Below are 23571 nucleotides of genomic sequence, written 5' to 3'. Positions count from 1 at the left end.
CATGTGTTTCCTTGATTATCATTGCAAAGGAATTTTTATTAACATTTTATAACCAATGTCCAGACCAATGTCAAGGAATTGTCTGTCTGGATATGTTTGACAGAGCATATTTGTATATATAACAGGTGTCAAACTCAAGGCCCAACATTTTGCCTACGCGGCCGACAGTCAGAGCAAACTACTACAATCGTGTCTGCAAAGACACGCAGAGTAGACCACACAAGGGAAGATGTTGTATGGCTCAACATCTTGTTGAGCAGCATCGTCAGCGTTGACAGGGTAGCAAATGTGATGCTTTTAAGTGAGTTACATTGAAATAGAAATCGTAATGAGTGTATATTATTTTGTGACAAGCAAACTTGTGCCCCACTGGTTACATTTGATGATGCAAGTAACTAATCGTGTTGTTTCGAGATGAACCAACCAACTACACATCTGTTTGATGCACTTTTGCGATATCGGCTTGGACTTGGTATCGTCTAATACTCAAAATCAAGTGACTCGACTTGGACTCGGGTGCTAAAATGTGGTAAGGCCATCCCTAGTGCAAAGTGTACTATCGTACTATAATCTCCGCGTTATTTATGACTGTCACCTGAAAATGTTTCATATGAAGTCCAAGTCCAGTTTGGCACACTGACATTAGCCACATATCAACATCGTATAATATGCATTCAAAAGCGTCCTTCTCGGGAACAACTTGACAGGACACCCAAATGACACGAGGGGCCGTTTTTCTTGGTGTGGGCAGAGTACTTCTGGAGTCAAGGCGCAAATCAAAGAAAATCACCGCCAGAGGCATCTTTACTGGAGGCCGCGTAGTGCGAGGCGTGGACTGGCAGTGGGAAGACCAGGATGGAGGCAACGGAAGGCGAGGAAAGGTAATGGCCTAAAATATGCCTCCGAAGCAGACACGTGACTCTAGGTCAGTGTCGTCTACTCAGTGAAACACGGAACCGTTGCTGTAGCTGTATCTATATCTGCTGGGTCATGTGTGCATGTACTGTACCTAAGTCACGGCATTATATTGATAGTTTTCGCATGTGAGAGGCTATGAAAACTGTTTACAGGAAGCCATGCCTTTTATATTATGTATTGGTTTTAGATGGCGACGCCTTTCATCTTGCTGAATGATTTTAATCCTGACTAATGCCGCACATAAAAGTCATTATGAAGTAATTCCGGTGACAGATGGGGTTGCACTTGTTGTCCAGTATCTGTACTACACACCGACATCGACTCGGATCGAGCATATTTGAAGAGCCCCTCTCGGCAATTTAAGACTTGCTTTTGCTGTGTTATTTAATGGCATATCTCATCACTATTTTACGATGCCGGCAGCAGTCATCTTTCCCCACCCGAAAACCATTATGGCATGTCCTAATGCTTAGATGTATTTGTAGTGTAGCCCAAATATTAGCTAGACCCATTAATCAATTACCACTGCGAGGGACTGAAAATAAACAGGCTACTGCATTTACTTAGGGCAGCCGTTTTAATGATGAAATTAATTTACTCTGATGCTCTTCATCTTATGGCACTTTCTTTATCTTATTATTATAAGTCGAGTACCACAATCCATCTGCATCCATCCATGACCTCGGATTTGGTCAACTTTCAATAGCTGAAATTTACCATCGGCATCAATAAGATTTGGAATAACAACTTTTGGCTTTTGAAAACTTGTTTTAGCTTTAGAGGCAATTAACCTTCCTGTTTTTATTTCTTTGCCACGCCCACAACCGTCATGGGTCAATCAACATTTAAAAGAATAGTCTCGTAGATAGACATAATATAAAATGATAAAGTAATAGAATTTTTTTTTTTTTTTTTTTTTTTTTAAACCACCTACCACTACCGCTAAGCCATGCTGGGAAAAAAATATTACTCTACCTTGCATGCATATAGTCCCACTGGTAGGTTTTTCTTAAACCAAAAATCTTCATATAGAGAAATATGATTAATAAGAAAATGGAAAAAAAAAACAATTAGAAAAGTACAAAAATATATCCAAGAGTTTGGTTTTTCTCTTTGCATTTCACTGGCATCAGGCGGCATCCCCGTACCTGCAAAAACATCTCTTTGCATTAAACAGGGGGGGGAAAAAACGCCGTGTTTGTTCAACCATTAAGTCGGATCGTCAAATAGAACAAGCCATTTTCAAAACTGTAGTTTGGTCAATAATTTGTAAAAAATAAAATAAAATAAAAATGGCATGCGTGTGTGGCCTGACCAATATTATAGATTTGTGAAAATTAAAAAAAAAAAAAAAAAGATCAAATTGTGTCGTGAGGGGTTTCGGCCCGAAAGATTTTTAAACGTTAAAATGAGTCTAGTTAGACCCACAGCATAACAATAGGGTAAAGTAAGTTTGTAACATCATTAATTAAAAGAAAGAAGTCGCTCATTCCCATTATTCTTCTCTTACCACCATTTCTAAACACGACAAATTAATCATTTGTTGTCGGCTGAACAGAAGTCTATTGCGGTGCGCATTACAAATGTACAAAAATGAGTATGTCAAATAGTTCTAGTTCTTCTTCTTTTTCCTTAACAGGTGACCGAGATTCAAGACTGGAGCGCTGCCAGCCCTCATAGTGCCGCCTACGTGCTATGGGACAATGGCGCCAAGAACCTGTACCGTGTCGGCTTTGAGGGAATGGTGAGCACACACACACACACACGCACACACTCGGTGTCCTTCAATACATCAGCTGTCAGGTGGCTTTTGTGTTTGGCCGCAGGGTGGAGGCTCTTTTTTTTCCCCTCCGAGGCCTTTGTGAGAGCCACAGTGGTCTCGGCCCCCATTGTATGTACAAGCAGCTGGAGGTGGAAGCCATCTGCATGATAAAGGCAATCTGCTTTTTAAGGAGGGCACATAAGTGAACATGGAGGTCAACCTTGAGAGGGTGGGGGTCTACATTGCGGGTGCATCCACACACGCGTCTCTGATTAAAAGCACGCTTCTGCTCATTGCTGGCTTCGCTTAGTGAAAGAAGCCAACCGGGTTTTCTAGTTGCAGAACCGATTTGTCCTTTTGTTATTCTAATGCAGTCGAACCTCTAAAGTTGAACGCAGTTTGTCCCAGTTAGAAATACAGGCAATGGAAATAATCTGTGCCAGGGCCAAACTATCTCCGTCATTTGCTGCAGTGAACATTGTTTTAACTGTCATACAAGTGAAGCCACTATTAATATGACGATTAAACAATCCTAATTGTCCGTATGGGGAGAGAAAAAAGCATAGTTTTTAACCTGAATTTAAAAGCATTTACACTTGCCGCTGATTTTACTTCTGTTGGCAGCTAGTTACATTTGTGTGCAGCATAACAGCTAAATGCTGATTCCCCATGTTTGCTTTGAACTCTGGGCTCCACTAATTGACCTGATGAGAGTCTGCAGACCTCAGAGCCCTACTGGGTTTATACGCCATTAGCATTTCTTTAATTTAATCAGGACATAAACCATTCAGCGATTTATAGACTAGTAGCAAAATTGTAAAATTGATTCCACAGCCGAGTGGAAGGCAGTGGAAAAGCCTGTAGGACTGTGTAGACTGTGGTCAGCGTTCTGACGGCTTAATAGAGGTCTACACCCCCCCCCCCCCCCCCCAAATGAAAAAAATAAAAAAATGTTGACAAAGTGAACCTTCGTGGAAATTCAATTATTGCATTAGGGCTTGGGGCGAGGGCTTTCACAAATGAATCTTTTTGGAATCGATTATCGGTAATTCCATCGATTACTCTAGGAAGCAAGGTGTGAAGATGCTTACGACTTTAGAGTCATATTTTGTTTTAACATATCTGAAATAAAGGCTATTTACACAATCATAAGATTAATGTGTCCCATTGTCTTGATAGTGTGGGGAGGAATGTGTCGTCACTGTCTTCCCTTGAACTCTGCCACACATCCACATTGTGCCGCAACGTATTGCTTTGCTGTCTTACCTCTTTGCCATGTTGTTGCCATCGTTGCTCTGAGCACACAGCTTAAATGTGCGCATTCTGTGTTTTCATTATTCATGCTTGTGCCCTTGCGGTGGTGGAACTCCCACGGGCCACTGAGTTACAGAGCCTTTGCTTCTTGTCTCTCGCAGTCGGACCTGAAATGTGTTCAGGACGCCAAAGGAGGTTCCTTTTACAGAGACCACTGTCCTGTGTTGGGTAAGAAAGCCAGCTGGCCTTTTGTTTTGGCATTATCAGGCCACTTGTCACCTATTGCTGTGCTGCAGCAAATCCAAGGGCAAAAAGGGGTTCTGACGTAGCATGTAATATGTGTGACCACTAGGTGGTAGCATCACCTTGTTGCTTGCTTTCAATAGAGTTTCCCAAGGATTTTCTTCCCTCCCTCATGCCATACTGGCCTAAATTATATGCCCTTAAAGTTAAATGGTGCCATTAATGTGTGTAATGTTTCTGTCTATGTTGTAAATATTACATTTATTGTTTTTGGCACCGTGTAGTTTATAGTTTATTACTATATTACTCCTCAAGTTGTGTATAAATTGTTATTCTGATGTAATTATAGTGATTGAATATATATATATATATATATATATATATATATATATATATATATATATATTTTTTTTTTTTTTTTTGGGAGAAATGGGTCATATTTTCGTGTCTCTTAGGTGAGCAGAATGGCAACAGGAACCCCGGCGGTCTTCAGATCGGAGACCTGGTCAACATCGACTTGGACCTGGAGATCGTCCAGTCGCTGCAGCACGGCCACGGCGGCTGGACCGACGGCATGTTTGAGACGCTCACTACCACCGGCACAGTGTGCGGCATCGACGAAGATCACGACATTGTGGTGCAGTATCCCAGCGGGAACAGGTGAGTGCTCAGATTCTGTTAGTCAAAGTGAATCAAATGGGATGCGTCAGTGAATCAAGTCCGCTTCGCTGTCCACAGGTGGACGTTCAACCCTGCTGTGCTAACGAAAGCCAACGTGGTGCGCAGCGGTGAAGTGGCCGCTGGGGCCGAGGGTGGCACGTCCCAGTTCTTGGTGGGCGACCTGGTTCAGATTTGCTATGACATCGACCGCATCAAGCTGCTTCAAAAAGGCCACGGAGAGTGGGCTGAGGCCATGTTGCCAGTAAGTCTTTTGGCTTATGCAGAGGAAATGCATACTGACTTTTAACTTCTAAACCCAGCGATGGGCAACTTAAATGCTGGAGGGGGCCACAATTATTCATCATTTTTCTTTCTTAATACCGTAATCAACTTTTGAATGTAAAAGACCAGTTCTGTAAACCATTAAGATGGACGTGATGTTATGCTATTTTTAGAAATTTAAGAGATGTGCTGGATAGAGATTTATAGCATCCTTGTATCCGCTTGTCACTCTGTTGAAATGGTTCATTTTTGTAATGTACCAGCTGAATCCATTTCAATCCCCCCCCCCCCCCCCCATGCATTTTTGTTTGGCCGCAGTGGAAATGACAATTTTAGTTTACAATTTTCCCCATGCTACTGGCGTCAATTAGATAGCCGCCCTTCAAAACTGACTTTTATAAGACTATGTATTTTTTACTTTAATGTTTAATAGCGTCCTTTATCGCAAAGCCACATTCCTTTCCATAATCTTTGTTGTAACTTAATGGCAATGTATTCACTCCAAGATGCCACCTGTCTCTACCTAATGAGCCTGAGCAGTCCTTGTTATTGATGAGCAGCACACACAAAGCTTGACAAACTCCAAAATGTCTCCTCTAATCTTAGACTGAGACTCTGTTTACTCTGTTGAGGCTTTGCTACACAAATGATGAATCGCTTCCAAAGTTGAGATGTGTCCCTATCCTTCTATCCTTGACTAAAATGGATTGTCATCTTAATAATAACATACAGTGATGTTTTATTGTGTTATTTGTCAGGTTTTATTTTTGCTGCGAGCTTTGTTTCATTTTCACGCCTCCCACACTTATTTTTTTTTTTTTTTACATTATCATACTATTCTTTATCTCGCTCGCTCTGTTTGTATGTATATATCACATAGCCCTAAGACAACTATCTTAATGAGTTTTGTCGCAACATCCATCAACAGACCCTGGGGAAGGTGGGCCGCGTGCAGCAAATCTACTCTGACAGCGACCTGAAGGTGGAAGTGTGCGGTACGTCGTGGACGTACAATCCCGCCGCCGTCACCAAGATCGCTCCCTCGGGTTCCGCCGTTAGCAACGCTTCCGGAGGTTCGTCCCGACGCCTGCTGTGCGCCATGACTTTGACACCACGACTCTTTAGAATGCCCCGCCCCCCTTTTCTGTTTGTCCAGAGCGTCTCTCCCAGCTGCTAAAGAAACTATTCGAGACACAGGAGTCGGGTGACATCAACGAGGAGCTGGTCAAGGCAGCCGCCAACGGAGATCTGGCCAAGGTGGAAGACATTTTGAAGAGACCTGATGTTGACGTAAGTGCCATTTTGCTACCACCCGGGGGCGCATATCGTCTTGGTCCAGCCGAAGCAGGCTGCTGTAGCAACTGAACGTTGGCACTTTGGGAAGCATTTTTTTCCACCCCATCTTCCGCTGTACATGCTCACATTATATTTCTCAATAATAACCACGAGGCATTTCATTTTGCTACAGCTGGCTTATGCATTTTAATGTGTCAAGTTTTAACTTGCAGCCTCGGGCGTTAAATATAATTTCTTCTTGAAATACCGATTTAATTGTGGAAAATACTATTCTTTTAGTGTTTCTGAAATATTAGTCATCCCCTTCGTTGGCCTTTGGACTGAGGTTGGCATGCGCGGAGGAGTCGCAGCTGGCTGCTGAAGGGCAAAAGTTTATGGTCTCCAAATTTGAGGCTGAACTCAGGTTTTTTTTTTTTGGCTCTTGGAGGTGCCAGGAATGAATAAGACAAGGACCCAGCTGGATTTTGGAGGCTGTTTTCTTTATTTTCACCCTTGATGTTGAGGACACAACAAATACAACATCAACACTAGGGATGTAAAAATGTCATGTGCAGATTACTCGAGGACTCGTTTTAGCCCTTATGATGTGGTTGTTTCAGGTGAACGGGCAGTGTGCTGGACACACTGCGATGCAGGCAGCCAGTCAGAACGGTCACGTGGACGTTCTCAAGCTTCTGCTCAAGCACAACGTTGACCTTGAGGCTGAGGTTGGCATCACTCAAGATTTTTTTTTCTCAAACCTCAAGCTGCGCTGCAACTTACTCCTGGTGTTTTAATACACTCAGGACAAAGATGGAGATCGGGCGGTGCACCATGCAGCCTTCGGTGACGAGGGCTCAGTCATTGAGGTGTTGCAGCGGGGCGGTGCAGACTTGAACGCCAGGAACAAGCGCAGGCAGACGCCGTTGCACATAGCTGTCAACAAAGGACACCTGCAGGTGGTCAAAACTTTGCTGGACTTTGGCTGCCACCCCAGCCTCCAGGTACCCGTCACCATCATTTATTTGCGTTCATAGTTCTCATTACCTCAATCATCGTAGGGGACACGTATTAAGAACGTCCCATCCTATTGTTTAAACTTTCCAGAACTTATTTGTATCCAAGCTGTGTCACCCTTAACACAAGGTTTCCCGTTCAGGACTCTGAAGGCGACACGCCCCTGCACGATGCCATCAGCAAGAAGCGGGACGACATGCTGTCCGTGCTGCTGGAGGCAGGCGCCGACGTCACCATCACCAACAACAACGGCTTCAACGCTTTGCACCACGCCGCTCTCCGAGGAAACCCCAGGTACCAGACTCGCGTCCGCCGCCAACGTTTGCTTGTCGTCTGCAAGGGGGGTGCGAGCAAATCATCCCCACGTAACATTCTTACTTTGATTTGACTGGAATTATTATTATTATTATTATTATTATTTATTTTATTTTTTTTACTAAGGCTCAAATTACACAGAGCGTGAAGCCTTGTACGTTTATTGTGTTCACAAACCAAACGCTTAGATAAATAACAGAGGTGGGGAAAGTAATTACCTCTGGGAGCGTTTTTGATTTGATTCAGTATTCCTGACAAAGCATAGAGCATATTTTCTCAGAAATGTTCAGTTGAACTCCAAATTATATCACGTGAGCTTTGGCGGTTCCACCATTCTTTTTCTGCGACTGCACACATCTGTTTTTTTGGCTTCCTTCTGACCTCAATGTCATTCCTCACCGGTGTATACTCTTGTTCCATCTCCCCAGCAGACTGTGAAAAGCATTTGTTCTATTGTTATGTGCTCGGTTCTGCTCCAGGCCTAAAGCGTCAATCTCAGGCATTAGTAGTTGTCCTTGGCCGTGGCTATTTCTGTGTCCTGCGCATTGCCTTTTTTTTTTTTTTTTTTTTCAAACCCACGAGTGGATTAAAGGGACCCCCATCGTTATCAGGTTTATTATCTAGAGTTCTTGATGGCCACTATAAGTTCAGGGTTGAAGTTCTTGCTGCTTGTATGAGTGTGCTTGCAGTCCCACGCGGAACAGCATTCCCCGCTTCCTTCCTTGGCATCATTTTAATTGGCGTGAGGAACTGCAGAACGTCTGCCTCAAGCCAACCGAATAGATTGTCAACACTCGCTTTTCCCTCAGCGGCGGATTCATCAACTTGGCACATAAAAAAAAAATCTAAAAAGACATTGCACGTTAAAGTTAAAAGTATGGGGAGTTTAATCCTGATTGTAAAAAAAGCTGTTTAAAGACAACGGCTTAGTTTTGCTGTCCTAAAAAGAAAATGACTAATAAAATAGTAGGTAGATAAATTGGGGGTTATGGTACTGGGGGGGGGGGCATGTTGCTGCATTTATTTGCAATCTCTTTGGTTACGTATATGTTTCTACAACTTTTAACGCTGTGTACTTTTCAACTAGCCTGTCCAGGAGTGTTGTGATGAGGTGCTGATAAATTGCTCACTCTGCCTCTTCCCTCACTGGAAAGCAATTCAATGCACATACCTTGCAGCCTTAAAAAAAAAAAAAAAAAATGTATTTATTTAAAGAAAGTCTAAGGCTGGCAGAGATGCACTTGAAATTGCCTGCTTGCATAAAGCGTAAACAGTTTGTTGTGGTTTATGTTTGTACAGCAGGATTCTGATTGTTAAGGAGGGAGTTGGTGGTGGGGGGCGTGGGGTCCAATGGAGGACTCTCTGGACTTGGAAATGAAAAATGCCGGAGTGCGGCACGACTGTGTCAGGGCCTCTGTTGTGTGAGCATGTTTGTGTGTGTGCGCGTGTGTATGTGTGTGTTGTCCACTTGCTTTAATACACTTTCTGTGCTCCGCTCACCTCACAGACAAGAAGATATACGTCCCCTTCTATCGTTTGCCCATTTACTTTTATTTCACGCTTCAGCTCCTCCAATATCAGTGAGCCTGGCCGGCCACAAGTCCTAAAGCCCTTTAAAATCTCTCCCCCCAGGCTGAGGCTAAACTACCCACCTGGTGTGCTTTTTTTCTTGCTAAAGGCAGTTGTTTCAATTGAATGCTTATTTTTTTAAAAGTACCTCTGATGTGTTTTGGGTGGAAAAAGTGCTGGGAGATTGGTCAGTGATATGAGGCCCTTCAGATTATGGATATGAAAGAGAGCCCTGATGTGCGCAGATTAAACAAATCCTCTCCCCAGAAATGCTTCAAAATAGCTGCAACAGAGCCTTTTATATAGTACCCAAATGAAACAACAGACATAAAATAGTATGCCACGTTTATTACCTGGTTGAAAATTGACATCTTGATTTCATCCCCCGGCGTCATCAGTGTCGCCTATGCGGAACAGCGATTTTTTTCCTTAGAAAGTAATGTAAAGAAAGCATAATTAGTTCCAGAGTCAAACTGTGAATCATAAAACCTTTATTAACCGTGCACACAGCAAGCTTTGACATTCTTAACTGACAAGTGTAAAATAAGGCTTTGTTGTTCAGAGCTGCGGTTGTGATGCTCAATTTAGATTTTATTGTTAAATCCTATCATATTATGTGTCGTTCACATTACAAAAATAAATGCGACTTCTAATGTGAATGGAATGCATCCGTGAAGTGACTTGCATGTGCACAAAACACGACCGCACGGAGTGCAATGTTTACCGAAGTAAATTTGGCCCCTCGCGTTGGTCTCAGGCCCGACGCATTATTCGCAATTTCGAGGATTTTGTGCTTGAGCTAATGGGTCACCCCATATACTTATAAGTCCAAAGCATCTCCTGTTCACCACTGACCACTTTTCTGCGCCTTCATACGGAATTGTGTTCTTCATATTGATTTTAAAAATCAGACGCATGTCACTTTGGGCCAAAAGTCAGAATTGACCCCCTGATACAGACCGCTCGGTGCCCGTACCACCAATGTCATAAAGTCATTCAAATCAGCTACTGTCCACCTAAACTAGAATGAAAGCATATGCAAAAATGATATCAATTTTACATTCGAGTCTAATGAATTAGACCTCTAATTCAGAGGTGTGTCCATCATCAAAAAAGCAAAATTATTGCAGACTGCACTGCAGCAATTGCAGTCGTGTGGGAGCTTGCCTTCATTCAAATCAATCGGAGGAAAGAGTCAACCCATGCGAATTAAACAGTACATAAGGTTTATTAATATTTCTTAAATAATTGAAATTAATGAATTAATTTACTTCCTTGCTGTCCTAACCGAGTGTTTGCGTCACTAAATTCAAATGGAAATGGAAATTCTTTAAAAAAAATTGTTAAATCTGAATCAGGCACTTAGACCCACAGTGTAAATCCAGCCAAAGACACCTAGGAACTCTTAAATTGCGGAGTAAAATCTAAAATAATTATTTTATCCAAAATCGATTAGTTACTGGTTAATCCATTGGTTGTTGCACCTCAACATTTTTTGTGTGACGTTTAGAGCCTTTTTGGTTCGATGCGATGATTGTCGGCCGGAATATTTTGTTTGCCTCGTTACGCAGGTCACTTGCTTTTATTTGATTTGACAAATACACAGCGACCATGTAGTTTCATCCGAGTCCGTCCCGGCACAGCGCCTCTCTGTGCCATGATGCATAGTGCTGTCATGTTTTACAGTTGCCAGTAACCATAAGGGAAATATATACTGTAGTGTATACGTCGCAGCAGTGTTTTTTTTGGACAGCAGATTTCTCTCCACCTAGTGTGTTTACTGCCATCTCAGCCTGGCTCATCTCTGTGTCTTTTCCCTCGGGCTGCTGGAAGCCAGTACCTGCTCGAAAACTGTAAACAGTTTACAGATTAATAGCCCATGACTCATAAACGTTGGGATGAGGGGCGGTAAGGGGGGGCGGGGGGTTGTCCAAACAAGCCCCGCAGTTGTCGCTCTGTACCATTTGAACACGTCACCTAGCCGTAATGTTTGCGCTCGCACTGTAACATTCACCATTTCTTTTAATATGGCGACACATATACAGCCGGCCCGACCGCATATGGTAATTACTCTGCTCCCTCTGTGGGAGCTAATGGCTGTCAAGTTAGTGCCGTGATGGTCGTGTAATAACAAGGATCACAAACTGAAACAGGTGTTGCGACACTATTCGCTGATGGTGTTTGGATTTGTCAGCTTCCCTCTTGTACATTTTACAATAGGCCAGTCTGACTGAGTATGGTGATGCTGAGATTGGAAGAAGCACTTCAAGTGGAACTTCAACAGTCAAACATAACTGCGATGCTAATTGGCTAAATTCAGGTGGGGTGGGGGTTGGAGAATCAAGGAAATGATGTAGAGTGAATCAGTTTGTTCAGGCTCAAATTATTGCTGTCATAAAACCTGGCTCAGCATTACCCAAAAAAAAAAAAAAAAAGCCCCCGCACCTAGCTAGAAAAAAATCTGAAGTGAGTTAATTGCATTGTTGCTCACTTAACTGAGCTCTAGATCAGCTTTTTGTGATTTTTTTTTTTACATGTTTTTAATAAAGAATTTTGTCTGATTTCCGAATATTACATTTTAGTTTCCCTTGACAACTTTTACGATGTATTAAGTAACATTTTATCATTCTTTACCGCCATGCGAGTAGAAAGAGAAGTTTACTACCACTGTCATAAAAGTCAAAGTAGAACCGCTCACCCTTGGAGGGACACGTAATGGGGAGTGAACAGGAAAGGTGTTTGCAGAGCGATACTGTCACCTACTGGTAGATTAATCGGTATTGCTGGAAGGAATAAGTCCCATGCCGCAATATTTTCCATTTCTGGTGCTATGGTTGTCTTGGCACTATTTCTCTTTGTCGCCAAAGAGCTACATTTGGAGGTGAAACCTCGTAAATGTATAAAGGTTTTTAAAAAAATGAATAAATGAATTAAAAATCGGCTAACGTCACGGACTGCTACAAACCTTGGTCTTATGGTCGTGCATTGGTTCACGTTTGGTACCGCAATGGAACAAAAATGCAGAACTAACCGCTTATCTTTTGTTCAAACGCGAGCAGATATAATGACATTCAAAATGACACGTCAATAGCGTCGGTCTTTTCTTTTTAGGAAAGTGCAACATCAATACTTTCTTTTTAACAAACGTCGGCAGCAAGGGAGTGCAGCAGTAACATTTTGACGCGGCTAGAAAACGACAATTGCATTTACCGTGCGCGAGTCACCCCAACATGTTACACAATTGCTGCTGTATTTGCTTTTTTTTTTTTTATGGCTGATTTTGAACAGAAGTTTAAAAATATGTATATCTATAGATAGATAGATAGATAATATAGATGGATTTGCGGGCTACGGTAAATAACAATCCTTGTTTTTGATCCGTGTGCTTCCTTTGTCCGTCTTTGGAGCTTAACTTACCATAGATACACGAGTGTGTGGCTTTAGAGTGTGTCCGTTTGCTCTGTGACTCAGCACAGGTGCTTAGCATCTCTACATTTCAGACACATTTGCAGGGCCGTTTAGCTTGTTTTACATTACCGTCACACCCCTGCTGAGTCGTATTAAGCGCCAGCAACCCACCCAGCCCGTAATTGTCCGTTAGCGTCCGGCAACAGTCATTTAAGGAGGCGTCTCAGCCGTCCATCCGTGTGGTGCCAGCGAGAGCGGCGGGCTCCTGAAATAGCACAGGCTGCACGTCTGGCCCTGCTATTTTTGAAAACTGACCACCGATGGCGTGCTCGGAATACCAAAAAGGGGCACCAGGGCAAAAAGTTTGATGCAGTGACTTTATTGTTCTTTTAAAATGAGACATTCAACAGCGGACATGGCAGTCACAAGGGGTCGTTTGAAGAGCAACACCTCAGTCGTCCCTGCAGTCATCAAAGCATAGCTACAGCTGGTTGAAGGGGACCAAATCCATTCAAGAGGTGATTTGGTTCCATTTTACCAGCTTTAGCAAAGCATTGTGGGATCTCTCTCTCTTCAGACCTCCATAGTGATTTCCTATTCAAACCAGCCTTTCCCCCTAAAACACACTGAACACACATAAAGTTAATTAGCGAACTAGTACTTTGTCATTCAGCCTCCATCTTTGGATATTTGTCTTGACAGAATGTAACTGTTTCCTGGGGGTGAAAAAAAAAAAAGGATCATCATAATCTCTAACACTCGAGTCAAATGTCCAGCAGTCATGAAGCAATTACAACCCGTGACAGATGGGCCCTGCCGCAAGTGTGCGGTCACTCAGACGGACACGTGCACATGCCCCCCCCCCCCCAACACACACACACACACACACACACACACACCCTTATATACACTTGTACTCCTCAAGCAACCCTCTGGGTGTCAAGCCACAGCATGACTATGTCCCGCAGACTGACTTGTAGTGTGGAATATATGGTTTGAATGGCGACAGTGCGGTTTTCTGAGCTTTATACTCGTACTATATTAGATTCACGTTCACTAAAACACTGTTGATTTTTTTTTTTTTTTCCCTGTGTACCCCTGCCAGTTAATGATCCCTCTAGGGTTTAAAGTAATAACAAGCGACCGACATAAAGAGCAATTTGGGGTTTTTTTGCCGTAAGGTTTGGAGGCCCTCGAAAATGAGACGTTGCATTTTTGAGGGGGTTATCTGAATTAAAAATAAATAAATAAAAGCCGCGAAAAAGCTTCTATTTAAGTTGTAATACCTTCAACCTGGTATTTTTATATTTTTTGGTTTGTTCACCATCTCTTGACATTATTCTGTAGGGGCTATTTGTATTTTCTTTTTTACTTTTTAAATATGTCATTATATAGTTATATGCATGGAGGAAACATTCCTCTTAAAGTTGAAATCTTTCAATTTGAGTTCAAACGATGATTTAATTAAATGTAATAACATTTTATTTTGTTCTCCAGAACATGTTCAGACTCTTTTTGAAATGTCCTTTCGGAGCCCGAATCTTCCATTTGGATATTGACAAGTGCTTTTAATAGTTGGTATTTCTTTGACATAATTGGGGAAAAAATAATAATTTTATCGTAATTTATGCTGACAACATTAATCAAAAATGTGTTCAACCTCTAAACGTTTTTTACAGAGTCATGCATTCATATATTGGCAGGTGCTTTTTAGTAGTCATTTTTAAGGTCTCCATCGTCCGTGTTAAACATAATAAATATTTCCCTGACATTATTTTGTCGGCTGGAAATGTCAGGAACACAGTTGGCTGTTTATAATTATTGACGTTTGCTCCCTCTGCCAAAGCACGAGCCAGCGTCTCAAAGTGGGCACACGACAGCTGAGGCGTACGCGGCGCGCCGCTTGGAGACAAGGTGGAGGTCAGCGTCAGGGCGGCTTTACTGCACACGCAGTTCTATTTGCAACGTGCACATGCACACAAACGGTAGCAAAGAGTCGGATGGCCGGGCCGCCCACCTCGGCGGAGGGCCCATAACAGGGCAAAAAAGCAGGGTGGGGTCCGCCCGGCGTACTGGGCATTTGATAATGTCACCATCTGCTGCGTGTGTCACTCAGACAGCAGGTCGTTGGTGTGGAAGGCCTCAGCCCTCGCAAATGAGCTCGCCTGGCACAGTTGTCGTGCGTTAAAAGTCAATTATCTTTGTTTTTCCTACCGGGCTATTTTTTAGTTACTCCAGTGCCGATACTGAATAAATGAAAATATTGTAAGCACTTACGTAGTAGACGTTTTGGGGGGTTTTATTGTACGTTTAGCTCTTTGTAGAATTGCAACAAATACATTAGATTGTCCGCCCTGAGATTTGGTCTATTGCATTGATTTTGATGATTTACTTGTTTGTTTTCAAATGATGCGTTACTTTTAGGAAAACCGCACTCACTGTTTGTATTGCATTCAATTTTGAAGCCTCCGAAATTTGACAAAATGTTCTGAAATGACCTTCTGAAAACATTGCATTTAGTTGTAGAGGTTAATGAGTTTGTCTATTTACTTGTTATTGGAAAACAATTGTCTTTAAAAAAAACATTGCATTTCCTCTTAAATGCTCTGGCGTTAGTGTGGCAGTTTGATCGTCAGAACACTTCACAGTTCACCTTCAAAGTTTTGAAATGAGTGAGTGTTAGCGAATAGCTTGCTGCATTATGTTTTGCCCGAGTCAGTCCACTGTTGGGAAACAGCTGACAGGCCAGAGTTGATCCTGCATTGTCACTTTTTTTTTTTTTTTTTTTTCTTCTCGATGCTCTAATCTGACTGCCACGCGGCCTGGCGAAAGCATTTGGCAAGCGTTGCAAACGTGAACAATGGGGGTGGAAGGGAGTGAAGGGGGTTAGCCAGGTCGGCGTGTGTTTGGAGGCCTACGGATAAAGGGAGGCCGGCCGTGGTTAAACACACAAGAACACGGAAGCTGTTCGATGCAAGTGTTGCGTTCTGCCTCCTCAGCAACTATTATTGCACAGTGGCAACGTTTTGGTTTACTTGACCACCTTTTTCCTCATGTGGCGAAACGATTCCGGTGCCGATAGGCTACAGCGGGCCGACTGCAGCCGTGACGCCTCTGGACGCTGTCGCATGGCCACGACGGGCCCTCGGGCAAGTGCCGGAGGGTGAACGCTTTTTGTTGGGCTGCTGCAAGAAACATTGTCACTATATTTTAACACTATTCTCCGTAATTGCCCAATGAACTGTCGTCATATCTTGGATGAGAGATTTTTATTGGCCAAGTCAGCCAGTTTGCTGAAGCTGCGAGCTCCCCCACAGCGCTGAGTGCTGCAGTGAGACTGCCCAGAGACAGTATAGCTAATGCATGAGCCTTACATCCCACTCTTTCTCTCTCGCTCTCTCTCTCTCTTTCTGTACGCTGCCCTCACAAAATTATCACAGGCACATTCACACAGAACACATGTCTTCCTAGAGTGACGACTCGCACCTCACCCAGAATACATACTTCTTTACATTCCATAGCTGTCATATGTTCATATGGGTACATAAAGAAGTATGTGCACCGAGGAGGTTATGTTGGGATATGAAATTCTTACTCTCTCTCTCTGTCACTCTCTCTCTTTCTCTCACCTTTCGGCCAAGACGGAGAAGTTACGAGCGGAACAATTTCCTTGGCCGCTTTCCCTCCCAAGTATGGTAGTCTGCACTGTAAGGTGACTTTGAGTGTAAATTCACTTCAACGCTCGAGGCTTTCCTCTGGTTGCCATGTAAGGCTGAACGGGATGCCCCCCCCCCCCCTTCGCTCCGTCGCCCTAGAATGTAACTCTCGCAGTCCATACGATAGTCGACCATCCCAGTGAGCCCTTCACTGTTCTCCGGACGAGTACCTTCCATTTGTATGATGATTTGGAAAAAAAAGGAGAAAAAAAAAAAGTCCTCTTGATGAATTGGTTGAAGGCGGTTTCCTCCTGTTCTGCTGGAAGGTTCCTCCGTGCGCACCTTGTCTTATATGACGGCCTCCACTGTGTCCACGGTGCTGGGTTTCAATGACCATACTTAACATTTTCACTTCTGCCCTCCCACTTTCCTGGCACCCCCACCCCTCTATACGGGCACCCCTGCTTCTCTTGTGTCAGCGACGCCCCCAGTGGCTTGTCGCGTTTGCTGATGTTTGAAAACAAGGGTGATCCAAGTGGAACAGGAAGCTATTGTGAAACGGATTTGGGCTTTAGGCGCACCGGGGCAGGCCATAGGTCACATGAAGGCGCTAATGCCCACTCAGCACTTGTGGATCGGTGGCCCCCTCTCCCCCTTTTCACTGCTGTTCTCTTGCCACGCGTACGGCCCCCCTCTCCTCCACCTGTCTAGCTCCTTTCACACCGATGACGCCCAATAGATTGTGCGTGATGATTCGCGTCAATTACCATGCAGAAATTCCCCTTAGACTGTACCCCCGTGTATTTGTTCTGTGTGAAAGGTTTGAGGATGAAAGACAGCCGTAGAATCGACGGCGGTGTGAAAGGAAATAGCAGAAAGCCGGGAACGTGGTATTATCTTTAGCAATCAAGACTGAATTCTCCTGCCCTGTTGTGTCGAAAGCGATTGTCAATACTGTCCCGCCACAAGTATATGGCTACGATTTTGCTGGGTTCTCTTCCGGTTTTGCTGAAAATACTATAATACACTATAATAGTGTGAAGAGGCTAGGTTCTAAGATGACGTCAGTGTGATCAAGTGTGACGTTATGAAATTGTTGTTGAGAGTTGCTTTCAATACGACAGGGTGGGAGAGCTGAACGTCAGGCGTTAAACTTTGTGGACCTCCTTGCACAAAGGCGTCGTCCCAGCTCCCCCCCAAAAAAATCTGAAAATTGCCCGATTGGGGGGCAAAAATGACGTCTTTGTAAAGACGGTGTTAAAGGGGCATGTGTATTTATGAACAAAAGCAGCTGTCGGTCTGCGGGATTGGGTGGCGCGGATCAGCAGATCAATAACCATTTGCACCACCGTGAGAAATGTTCAGTAGGCCTCTAATGAATATTTGCCCCCGACCAACACATTCCACAAGTTGACACTAATCTCGCCGGTAGGCTTGAACGCTCAGGCGGGCAAAAAATGAAACCCTCTAAACAAACAGTAGGAAGTGGTGCAATGTGGTTAGCAGGTGGAATAGCAATGAGGCAGAGGTGACAAAGGCACGTGCAAGAGTCCTGAAGGTGTGACGTGTCCTCGGAGGAGATTGTGGGCAGCGCTGAATTAACCTCCAGTGTCTGTTCTGGTTTGGGCCGTTGCACTGCAGCACGGTTGCCCTGCCTTTGCCCCTGTAACAGCAGCACCGTTCACTTAGACGGCGAATAAACTGGGTTAGCCGTCTTTAGTGATGATGCGGCTTCAGCCGGTGACACACATCCATCCCGTCATCCGTCCTCACCCCGCCACATCTGTGTTAATACACTTCTCACAGCTGTGTGCGCCGTCAATCTTCTCTCCCTACCCCCGCCCGTTCATAACTCCTGACCTGCATGCTCGTCATTATTCCGATGCCTCATCATGCCGCGTCCCGTCCCGTGTCCTCCAACTTACCGTGACCTCCCCCGCCTCGCTTAAAAAAAAAAAAAAAAAAAAAAAAAGTGAAAGAAAAAAAAAAAAAAGAAAGCAGATTCAAAGTCCCGGTAATTTACGGATCCGTGGATGCCGCCCCAGACGGATGGAAGCAGGTGCCGGTGCAAGTTAACAAGTCCGTCGTTAAGATAGCGGGCGAGAATGATACTTAATGAGCCAGAGGAGCCGTGCTGCGGCGCGGCAGCAGCAGCGTGTCCGGTCGGTGCCAGAAACAGACAGAGCGAGGGGGGAGAGCGAGCAAGGCTGGAGAGGGAGGGGGGGAGGGAGGGAGGGAGGGAGTGAAGGAGAAAGATGAGAGAGATAGTGTGGACAGTGCAGAAAAGGGCTTAAATCCATGTGGACCGGAGCAACTCCCTGTTCCAGCGCATCCTGCATCCTCAGTCTGTACTGCTCTTTATGGCTTCTAAGAAAGGGAGAAACAAGGTGGAAAGCGCGTGTGGTTAAGTTGCTGCAGAACAAGATGTGCCACCCCCACTTCCTCGATCACCACGCCGGCACAAACCTTCCTTTCGACTATACGCCTTCTCAACCGTCAGGGTTAAACTCCATCCAAATATGACCTGTCAGATCAGTTTCTCATCCCTCTCGCAACCTGCTCCTCCCCACGAGAGAAAAGAGCTGTAATGACCTCGAGAGCGCTCCAGCTGCTGCAGCCACGGTTGTGCGTGTGTGTGTGTGTGTGTGTGTGTATACGTGCGTGCGTGTGTATCTGACTCGCTGAATCAGCTTCTATGATTGGGGTGGGGGGGGGGAGGCAGATGAGTGCCAGAGCTGGTGAAGGGAGGGGTGGGAGTTGGGTGGCGGACATTCCCACACACTCATGCACACGCACACGCCCACAAAAAAAAGTAGTACACCTTTTTCTGAGACTGACTGAGGGGGGGTTTTGGGGGGGAAATAAATAAATAAATAAATCTGCCGCACTCTCCTCTCCATCACGTGCATGCTTAAAAAAGACAAGTGGGGAGGATGCCCTCGACGATTGAACGGGCTTAAAAGTGTACAGTGTCCACCCACTCTATCTTTTTCATATTCTACACGCGCACACACTCGGCACAACAGCTTTATCTGGTTTGTAAAATGCACTTTTGTCAACTCGAGCGAGGGAGTTTGCTGAATATTTGACAAGCACATTTTTAGAGCGGTATTTAAAGAGGATGTCACAGAGGCGGTTCGTTTGGGCAAATATCAGAAGTATTCAACACTTACACAAAAAAGAGGATATCAAAACATTTTGCTTTTTTTTTTTATTGCTATTTGTTGGTAGTACACAAAAGTTCTCTCAATTACCGTTTTCTTCTAACTGTGGACCTGGCTTGGCTTCCTACCTCTTATTCGGTGCTGAACCAAAACTGATTTGCGACTGTTGTCCTTTCGTGCTGTTCCGAAATCGGTATTGTTCCAAATTGTGTCACAAGTCAGTAAAATTTACAAGGGATGTTTAATTTCGCTCTTGATGGTTGGGCAGCCACTCCAGAGACCCCCATACTGGTATACAAGCCCTGAAAAAGTCCAGTTTTTATTACTTTCCCAAATGTTTTGAAACTCAACACCCAAATCATAAATTTGCTTCCTCCCCCTGACACAATCCTATAGACCATAACGGTGGCCTATGCAGTACATGAGAGAAACTATATGAAAGTCTCACTCTGAATAACCGAATGGCACATTCCAGCAGTGCTCGGAGTTTCTGAACGTTACGAGCGTGGTATTTCCAAACGTAAACCCCAGTCGAGCGTGTGCCGGTCACAGTTTTTTATTTTGGGTCATCATAACATCCTGTTTCTGCCAGTTTTTTTCAGTGATGACATCAAACAAACAAAAAAGAGGTTTGGGGCCGTTTTTGGCGGCCGTGACTTGGAAACTCTTACCAGCCCCGCCAGCGTCTAAAGCTAGCTAGTGGCCCGACGCAGCTTCGTACTGGCCACGGGCCACCATTAATGCTGAACCTTGTAATTAAAATTTGAAACAATCCACGATGTTTATCACAGTTGAGCATTAAACCATTTGATCCCAACAAGACTAACTGATTAACAAAGTACATCAAACATAAATCTGCCAAGAAACCGTGTGCCTGCTTGACGATCAAAACTATAGCTTTCAGCGTTTTACTCTGACAATTGGCAAGGCCCGTTTTGGCCCCCCGAACCCAAAGTTTGTGAAAGCTGTTCTCGCTGAATCGAGTCTCAGCGGTGCTCCAGAGAGGGCATGTAGAAGACAGTGGCAGTTAATAAGGGCCAAGGGGCCAACATGGCATAGCAGCTTGAGCGTTTAGCACATTGTGTGCAGCCAAGCATTGGAAGCATGCCTCAGCGCTTGTTGCCGGGCTGCTCCTGTGTCTTGTCCCGCCATCCTCCCTGACCATATTTAGTCACGGCGTGCAAAAAATAGTTCCCGCTTTGCGCCGCGCAGCACACCTTCTCTCCCCCTACCCCTCCCTTTTCCATATCCCTTCCTCCCCCTCTTCTGCAACTGTTGGCTGCAGACTCCGGGAAGCGTCGCTCCGGCTGCCTGCCTATCGATTCCGGCGGCCTGGAAGCGGAGAGGAGCGTCGGACCGGTTTAGCCTCTGCTACCATTTGCTGCTCTATTTTTAGCGGCCGCCAAATAAAGTGGTCTCTCATGCTTCCACTTGTGTGTTCTTGAATTTTTACCCCCTCCCCTGTTTTACATCCTTCACCACCACCTCCGCTGATATAAGCGCCCCTCACTCTCTGCGTCCTCTTGATCTCCCCCCCGCATAGTCTCCACCATTCTCCTTTTAAAATAGTCCAGGACACTCTTCTTATGGTTGTCTCACGCTCACCCCTATATTTAGAATAAAGGCGTGTTGGCGTAGCGGACCTGAGAGTGAGGTTCAATGCAGGCCAGCACTGAGCATTGCAGGACAGCTATGGAAACAAATAATGCTTCTTTTTTTTTTTTCAATTTTTGTTCACCAAATCTGTTAAGTTTAGGCAGTTTTGAGTCCCTTTTTTGAATTGGGTCTCAATGCCTCACATGCCTCGGTGAAATCAACAGGTGGTGGCTGTGCATAGCAGACCAGCCTCAGGGCTTCAACAGAGTGCAAAGGTTTGACTAAAAAAATTTATTTAGCACGGTCACTCGCAAATATGCAAGTGTATCCTCAAATATAATGCATGCATGTCCATCAGAAAAGGTACCCGCTCACGCTATCTGACAAACAGCTTTAATGTCAGCTCTCAGCAAATTCACCAAGCACTCTCCTGTAACAGTGAAAGGAGACAATATACTGTTGTGTCTGCTTTGACGACGAAACTTGAAACCAGCATGGCTGATCAATAATCCCTTTATTGTGAACAAGAACGTTTAATGCCGCCAAAAAATATCTAGTGTTTCTCGCAACTGTCAGACACGTTTGCAGTCCTCTTTCCTCCTTCCACTGGCCCCACCCCCGAATCACTCATCCTGTCGCAACCTACGACACCTTCGTGGTCTAACACGGTGGCCCCCAACCACCGGTCCACTGTGCGGTACTGGTCGAATTTAGCGGTTTCCTCTGTCTTGTATTCGTGGTTCTAATCTGGTAGTATAGGTGCAAAATCTATAGAGCAAGTTTATTTTTGAAGGACCCAAAAATCTCAGATAAAAAAAAAAAACACACAATCATAGGTTTCCGATGTCTTTTCAGGCATTGGCTCTTGAGATTTTTTGTTGGTCTTTTCCTGACAGATGTGCCAGCCAAATATCAATGTTGTAGGCATGTTGTCATGGTTACTTTTGGCAGTTGAAAGCGGTTTAAAACGGACTCCTGTAACCCACATGACTTACTGTAACGGGAACAGCAACGACACTGTCGGAGTGTGTGAGCGCTTTAATCGTTACTTTTGTTTTTCATACCATATGAATTGACCGCCTTTGATATTATACCAGTCTATGACAGAGTATGTGTCCTCTTATTCCACACAGAATATTTGCTCATGGTAACACTGTAATCATATTGGAACCAGTTGTCATGAATGATAGCATGCAGTCACTTAGCAATGTGTGTTTTCATGACGAAAAATACTATTAAATCATCAATGCGTGAGTTGATAAGAGAGGGACTCAAGCGTTTTTTTTCCAGAATGAAGACCATTTTCCATAGTTTAAACTGTGCCATTTTGTTAATGTTTCCTCGTCACAATTTATGGGCTTTCAATTACTGTATCATCACGGCCGTTGCATAATTGAACGTTCAAACGGGGGAAAATTGATTCCAAGCTAATGTGTCTTCTTAAAACACGACCTTACTCAGCCAACCAAAGCGGAGCATTCCAGTAGCGCAAGTGTGACTGAATGTTGCACTTGTTTGCGCCCTGCAGTCGCATCCATTTTCTCAGCTAATTTTAGACAATACTTAAGATATGAGATACAGTTCAAATTGTGTGGCTTGAGAAAGCTTAGCTGCATGCATGTTTGTTAGTTATCATCTTGAATTTCCACCAGATTGCATCTGGTGGACATTGATGGGTATAATAAAACTAGTTGTTTTTTTTCCCCTCTTTTCTTTAAAACGATGCGGAATTTAGTTTGATCGCATGGAATTTGATGGCTCCAAGCTGTTGTGTAATCACTACATCTCGAAGCAATAATTTAGGCTCCCCTATATAGCTTGACACAGGAAAGTAAATCAGAAAATTTGTTGTACCTTCTGTAAGTATTGCAATACTATACAGTATACAGACTGGAAAGTACAATGAGTACATGCTATGCATACATGGCAAATTTGACCATTGCACCCCTATGATCAAAGTCGATTATCAGATATCTCTAAAAGATTATTCTGAGTGATTATCCTGTGGTTTGGTGATCTGCTCAGAAAATGGGAAGGGACAAAAATCGGAAACGCCGTGTGTGGTCAACGTCAAGTTTGACCAAGTCGCGGATTGCTTGTTTGAGATGTGGAACGGAACGATAGTCAATTTGAAACGACTTACAGCTTTTGCATTGTTGCCGGACACAAATAGAGGAGGGACGGGTTGTGTCGAGTGTTTGTATAACAAGTTTTATTTACACAAAAAATAACAAGAGTTTGCTTACGCAAGCTAACAGTTAGCCTAGCTTCTTGTATTTCTTCAACTTCTACTCTTTCTTCTTTGTATTTTTCCATAATCTGGAAAGCCCTTTCTCACTGTGCTGCCTCTCACATGTCTGTCTCTATTACGCCTGACATCTCTTTTGGTGAAGAAGGTATGTAGTGATTTGTGTTGGTCGTCTCGAGTATGCCACACACTATAACAATCAGC

At 44.1% G+C, this 23571-nt stretch overlaps 1 protein-coding gene across 5 annotated transcripts in view; it reads left to right on the top strand.

Moving 5' to 3' along the window:
- mib1 (MIB E3 ubiquitin protein ligase 1) overlaps positions 1 to 23571 on the top strand; it is a 51348-nt gene that overhangs the window by 4403 nt on the left and 23374 nt on the right. For all 5 annotated transcript variants that reach the window (XM_086043016.1, XM_086043015.1, XM_086043013.1 and 2 more), the window contains 10 exons: positions 752 to 881; positions 2558 to 2662; positions 4096 to 4162; positions 4633 to 4837; positions 4916 to 5099; positions 6048 to 6192; positions 6276 to 6409; positions 7015 to 7122; positions 7201 to 7398; positions 7554 to 7705. In XM_086043016.1, coding sequence (XP_085899142.1) covers positions 752 to 881; positions 2558 to 2662; positions 4096 to 4162; positions 4633 to 4837; positions 4916 to 5099; positions 6048 to 6192; positions 6276 to 6409; positions 7015 to 7122; positions 7201 to 7398; positions 7554 to 7705 — 1428 coding nt within the window. The remainder of the gene's footprint in view (positions 1 to 751; positions 882 to 2557; positions 2663 to 4095; positions 4163 to 4632; positions 4838 to 4915; positions 5100 to 6047; positions 6193 to 6275; positions 6410 to 7014; positions 7123 to 7200; positions 7399 to 7553; positions 7706 to 23571) is intronic.

Source organism: Filicampus tigris, chromosome 10, assembly GCF_054856515.1.
Source record: "Filicampus tigris isolate MCC_2025a chromosome 10, RoL_Ftig_1.0, whole genome shotgun sequence".
NCBI classification, from domain to species: domain Eukaryota; kingdom Metazoa; phylum Chordata; class Actinopteri; order Syngnathiformes; family Syngnathidae; genus Filicampus; species Filicampus tigris.
The sequence above is the reverse complement of the archived record's forward strand: the minus strand, read 5'-3'. Positions and strand labels throughout refer to the sequence as shown.